This window comes from Acanthochromis polyacanthus, chromosome 6 (assembly GCF_021347895.1).
Source record: "Acanthochromis polyacanthus isolate Apoly-LR-REF ecotype Palm Island chromosome 6, KAUST_Apoly_ChrSc, whole genome shotgun sequence".
Lineage (NCBI taxonomy): Eukaryota > Metazoa > Chordata > Actinopteri > Pomacentridae > Acanthochromis > Acanthochromis polyacanthus.
Window position 1 is genome coordinate 6065167 of NC_067118.1, and position 6257 is coordinate 6071423.

The 6257-nt window shown below is 40.8% G+C and overlaps 1 protein-coding gene and 1 pseudogene across 6 annotated transcripts in view; one reads left to right on the top strand and one right to left on the bottom strand.

Moving 5' to 3' along the window:
- tns2a (tensin 2a) overlaps positions 1 to 2307 on the top strand; it is a 79882-nt gene extending 77575 nt beyond the window's left edge. For all 6 annotated transcript variants that reach the window (XM_022220391.2, XM_022220386.2, XM_022220388.2 and 3 more), the window contains one exon: positions 88 to 2307. In XM_022220391.2, coding sequence (XP_022076083.2) covers positions 88 to 226 — 139 coding nt within the window. In that variant the 3' untranslated portion in view covers positions 227 to 2307. The remainder of the gene's footprint in view (positions 1 to 87) is intronic.
- A 1122-nt stretch (positions 2308 to 3429) lies between these two features.
- On the bottom strand, positions 3430 to 4760 carry LOC127534543 (nicotinamide riboside kinase 2-like; annotated as a pseudogene).
- Positions 4761 to 6257: the final 1497 nt, after the last annotated feature.

The following is a 6257-nucleotide window of genomic DNA, read 5'->3' on the forward strand; positions in this document are numbered from 1 at the left end:
TGTACTTAACCCTGTAGGCTGTTACTGCCTTACTTACTACCTTTACTTCACTTTGACGCTCAGTAATTTACTGTCGTCTTCTCTCAGGGTGTTTGGTTTCGTAGCCAAAAAGCCGGGCAGCTTGGCGGAGAACGTCTGCCACTTATTCGCCGAGTTGGACCCCGAACAGCCGGCATCCGCCATCGTCAACTTTATAAACAAGGTCATGTTGTCGCAGCGCCGATAGAAGAAGAAAAACAAACTTTGTCCATCAAGTTGGCGATGTGACAAAGATTTCCTCACGGTTTGCCATCTGAAAATGTTCGTCCGTGATCCCTACTGGTTGTTTTTTTTTTTAAATTTTTCATTTTCTAAGCCATGATGTAAAGTGTTACAACTCTTCAGAGGATGAGGAGGCTTCCCAAGAAAACAACAAGCATCCATCAGGGGCTGCTGTCTTGAAGCAACGTCAGCTTTAGCCAGACATGTTTGGGTTTGCAGCATCAAAAAGTCAACTTGCTTCCAACATGAGTGGATCAGTGTGGTCGGTAAAGCTAAATGCTAACTTCAACTTGCAGCTTGCAAACTTAAAAGTCAGATTTAAGAAAAATGATCTTGAAGGTAGAGGGCTCATCTAAAATGTGATTTAATTCCTCCACCTGATTTGGTTGTAAAGATCCTCAAATCAAAGCTGAAAGTCTGCACTTTAAGTTGTTTCATTTCAAATCCTCTGTGGTGGTGTGCAGCGCTGAAACCTGACTGTACATGTTAGCAACTCTCAAAAAATGAAGTAAAATCCATAAAAATCTGTACTTCGAGTTGGATTTCTTCTCTACACCATCCCTGCATTTATAAATCATCAGTTTAATGATAAAAACCTGATGTAAGAATGCTTGATTTATACTTTATTTCATATCAGGTTGTCTAAAAATTGCAGAAACAGTGTCTTCATGTTGAAAAATGCAGGAATTACATGCACTGTGGTGCACATTTTTGGCTTTTTTGTACGAAAATTAAACTTTGCAGACCCAATAAGAGACGAGAAATATCTACATATTCAAGAATGAGCCCTATTACAGGAGGTCCTCAATTTACGTCAGAAATCCGTTCCTATGGATCAACATAAGTCCATTTTTGCCATAAGTCGGAACTCCGACAAAAATGTAAACAATGCCGTTATGTGCATCAAGATATCGATCAGTTCTTTGGAAAAGTCATGAATACCTACAACTTTCATGCATGTATGAGTCACTTTTAAGGTGGTGTACAACCGGCGAACGTAAACAAAGCCTTCTTATAACTCTGTGTGACGACGTATTCATCCGCTGAGCTCGCCAACTAGTTCCACGTAGCCAGTTCTGACGTAACGATGAAACGCCATGGGTTGAGGACGTCGTAAATCGAGGACCGCCTGTACACTTCCTGACTTAACAGTAGGATGCCTTAAACCCTCACAAATTTAGCAGAAAAGTGCCTCAAAGTCCAAAAACAATCCAACATCATCACTTTTTTACGTCTAAAGCTGGACTTCCTTCATGACAGCAGCCTCCTTAAACGATGCTTAGATGAAGTTTTTATCGTCCTGGAGGATCTTTCCTTGCACTGTTTTTAAGGTTCAACATTCAGACGTGATACTGGTGGTGTTTATATTTGTTCCAAAGCGACCAAAGCCCTGATCTGACGGTGTTGATTTACTTCCTGTAGAGATGTTCAGATATTTACAGCCACTCTTCGCCTTCCACAGCACCTTTACCAGCGTTTAATCGACAATCACGTTTTTTATTCTACTACACTGCTAACGAGAGGTGTAATTAATGAAAGTAAACCCGAATGTGAGGTTTTTTTGACCTTTTAATCTTTAAGGTGTGTGTTAGAAGAGGTGGCAGCGAGGGTACCGAGGTGTCAGGTAAAGGTGTTGTTACGTGAAACGAGGAAAAATGCTCGATGAGGAGGACATCAGAATCAAAAGCTAAAGCGACAACACGGCCTGCAAACGGACGTACTTAACCAAAGACGAAGCACTCTTGTATTAATAAGCTTTTTATCCAGCTATATTTTTGTACTTTTAATTGCTTCCTGTATTTTTTACTATGCATTCAGTTAGGCGTGTCGCCTCGTTTGGTTAGAAGAAAGAAACAACACTACTTGTATTACAACGATAATATATTGTGGTCCGTTTTCTATGTTATGTAGTAATATATTTTCACATGCAGCTATAGGACAGTGGATGAGACATGGAAGAGGAGACGTTTGTTCGTTTGAAAAAGGATATTATGCTATTTTGTATGCAAAAAAAAAAGAATTAAACAAATGATGTGGTACCTAAAAGCGAGTGACTTGATTCCTTTGCTTAAACGGGAACTAAAGCGGAGGTAATAATTGGTGGTGTTTGTGCAAAAACTGTAGAAATGAATTTATGAAACTTTGTGGAGCAAAAGAAAAATCCAAACAAATTTGATGCACATCTGCATGTTTTCTGGCGATTTTGAGTCAGAAAGTTGTAGACTTTCATTATAGTGCCACCTGGTGGCTGTTTTCATCCATTAATAATTATTGATTTTTAAAATACCAGGGAATTACTAAGCCCCTCTGATGACATGGTAAAAAAATAAATAAATTGTGGATACGATATAGCTATAACGTGCACAAGAAAATCCTAATTCCTTCCCACGAAATACTAATTCCTTCGCACAAATTAGGGACAGTGTGTGCATGAAATACTAACAAATACTATTAATATCATTCCTGGACAGCTGGGTAAACAAATCACCATCTCTATAACCTGCAATAATATGTGTACGGGCCGTACCTATGTGATGTTCCTAAGGTGAGTGTCTTTTCTTAGCTGTTCTAGTCCATATCTTGTTTTCCCACATTTAGGAAGTTATTTACTAAAGCTTATGTTTGATACTTGGTTGCAACGAGTAGCCGATCTGTTGACGTGCCACCTGATTTACAAACTTTTTATCCTCATCCTGTTACTACACGTTTTTTTGTTGTATGTAGCCGTAAACTCATTTGTGTCTGTAGGAGCTGCAGGTCTGCACAAATATCAGGACACTTTTCAAGAACAGCTGAGGGGTGTAGGCATACTACTAAGCGAGGTATGTTGAGCATAAAAGCAGAGTTTTCTGTCATGAAGGTGTCTGTTTTAACCTGACTGGATCACCATGCTAACTTATGCTGTAGACCAAACCTGGACCACATTCCGTTCAGTTTAAATCGTCTTAAAAAGTTCCTTTTTCACTGATCATCTCCTCTGAAAGTAGCGTCATGTGTGTCAGACTCTCAGCTGAGGGAATAGATAAGCTATATGAACCGCAGCGTTTAATGATGCTACCAGACGAAGCCGTGCAGTTACGGTAGAGCCCACTGTATATGTTGCCAAGGAAACCTGTAACCTATCAGCTGAGGCGGACCCAGATTAATTTTAGTGGGGTACAACAGATATTTTTTTTTGGGGGGGGGCACCAAAAAGTTGTAAGAAAAAAATGTAAGCTGCTACCGACCTATCGCTTTTACAAAGTATTTTTCATGGGTTTTTCTGCTCTTTAACCCAATAGGAAAGCTGTATGACCTTTTCATTTTAGACTGTTAACATTAAAGTTATGATGGACTTGTTTCCTTTTTTATGTGAATTACAGCATCATCAGCTGCAGCATCTGCCTGTTATATAAAACTGGTGAGCTCAGTGACAGAATCCTGAGGGCAATTAAGTGACAAATATTGTACAAGAACAGCACTATATACAACCCTGTAGATTTCCACTTCTTAGAATTTTTACTGACAATTATCACACCTAAAATAAGAAATAATATTCTTTACTTTTAACAACTAGTTCTCAGATGTAAACCATAAACATCACAGGGTTCTGTATGCTAATCAGTCTAAATCAAAAGGAGTACTACCCAATACACAGTGAACAACAACAATCTGTAGCCTTGATCTGTGGTAAAATAATCTGAAATGTTCTGTGCAGTAATGTCAGCAAACAGCTCAGCAAACATCATAGAAATCACAAAAAGCTGCTCTCAATAATCTTTCACAGTGAGCAGATGTTCTTGTGTTGCAGGTCCATGGTCCAGACGTGGACATCGAACAGGCCGGGGGGATCTGGTACCGTGGACTTCCTAGAGCACTTCCTCTTTCTGCATTCTTCATATGGGATGGAAATAAAGTAACGTTGGTTTAGCATGTCCATCAAAGGCCTGTAGGTGTAAAGCAGGAAGCCCTCCACAATGAGGATGTGAGTCTCCTCCTCCTCCTTGTGGTCAGACTTCAGGACCATCTCTGTGTCCAGGGTGCTATTAACGCCATGAGACTTCCGAAACTTCACCGGGTTCTCCAGCCACGCGTAGATTGTACTCATCATGGCGTCCATGTCCAGAGCAGTGATGACATCATACTGCTTAAAGCCGTCTTCACCAACTTCAATCTAAACTTGGGGCTTGAAGAAGTCATCCTGATGGACCAGCAGCAGTTGGGCAGGTTCTTGATTAGGCGGTTGGTGAGGGTGGTTTTCCCTCCATCGGTTACGGCGCTGATACTGATGATGTACTTCATGTTCTCGGATCGGTCAAAGCTCGGAAAAAGGGTCAAAAACGTCAACAGAAACAGTTTCAGGAGTGATCGCACATGGAACACACCTGAAAAAGAGAAGGTTGCAGCAGGAAATGTCAAGTACTGCAGTCCTCCATGGCACTAGAGTTTAGTGAGTAAGGTAAGAACAGAAAGGGAGCTGCCACTCGGACGCCGTTCTTCCACCCAGAGAGGACCTCTTTCTGCTGTCGCTGCTACACATACTGCCCTAGTGGAGGTTTTAGGTGGAATATTCCTTTTAACCAGCCCCTCAGGTCTCTGTGAGGATTTTGGAAGGAATACTCGGTTAAAACAACATTTTAGGTGCATGTCCAGGGATTTAAGGTGGAATGTTTCTTTAAGGTGGATGTGTGAGGACCTTGTAGGTGGAACACTTCCTGAAACCAACCTTTTAGGTCAACATTCAAAGATTTAAGGTGGAATATTCCTTTAAACCAACCTAAATTTCATGTTTTGATCATTATGAAGTGAGAAACCTCAGTCCAGACTCCTCATAAAGACGTTTGAGATTCATGCTGCTGTTATTTGTTTAGTCCAGACTAAATGACAGAAATCCACAACTGTAATTTCATTTCAGGACTCAGTTATTAAATGTCAAAACAATCCATGTGACTCTAAAAACTCAACAGCTTTACAAACTCTAAGATTAAACTCTCCACAAGGATCCAAAAGAAGTTGGACTTCTACATGAGAGCTTTAATTATTCTTCATCTACTTCCTGAAAAGTTTGGTCAATAAAAGAGACAAAAACTAATATTTTCAGTTGAACTAAAGACAGACTTTGTGATTTTTCTGCTCACGTGTTGTGTTGTTGTAAACTTACTCTTTCAAATAAATAGCCTCCTAACCCCCTGGAAGCCAGAGTTTGTCCTGTTTTTGCTCCTCGGCGACCCTAGACAGCTGGTTGTAATGTTTTTTGAGCAACACACCATACTATGACGTTTTTACAGTGAAGGTTCCACTATGGTACTAGTTTGACATGTTCAGGCGTTCTTTGTGTGAAAACTCAAGAGACTTCAGGTATCAGAAGGTGGTTTTCAACTTTCTTTGTTAACTTTCTGCTTCAACTTTAAACTAAGGCCCCATCCACACGAAGACAAACCGAGGTCGAAACACATAAGTTTCTTGCCAAATCTGCGTATCATCCACACGAAGACGTCGTTTTGGGGGTCTGTAAATGATCATTTTTCAAACCAGGTTCCAGAGTGGAAAGATATTGAAACGCCGTATACGCAGCTCCGTGTTTACTGGCTCTCCGCTACTTTTCAGATACGCTTGCGTCATAGTTTCGTATCTTCATTGACACGCATGTGCAGTTTCATAACTTCATTGACACGCATGCGCCACACGCGGCAACGACAACAACAATGGTGGTGTACAGTGTAGCAAACGTGCTGATGAAGCTAGTGACCCTACTATCCCTGTTGCAGCAAAATCTCCTTCTTCTCAATCACCACCGAGTTGAACAAACAATTATCAAGGACACATTACGGCACTTTATGGATACAACTTTTGCCGCAAGTGCGCATGCCCACCGTCATATCGTTACAGCGCCCCTAGAGGTCTTGCATGTGTTTTACAGCGTTTCCATGCATATCGAGTGCATTCATGTAGACGCACACATTTTCTGTGACGCCTTCGTCTTTATGGCGATCGTTTTTGAAACTGTTAAGCGTTTT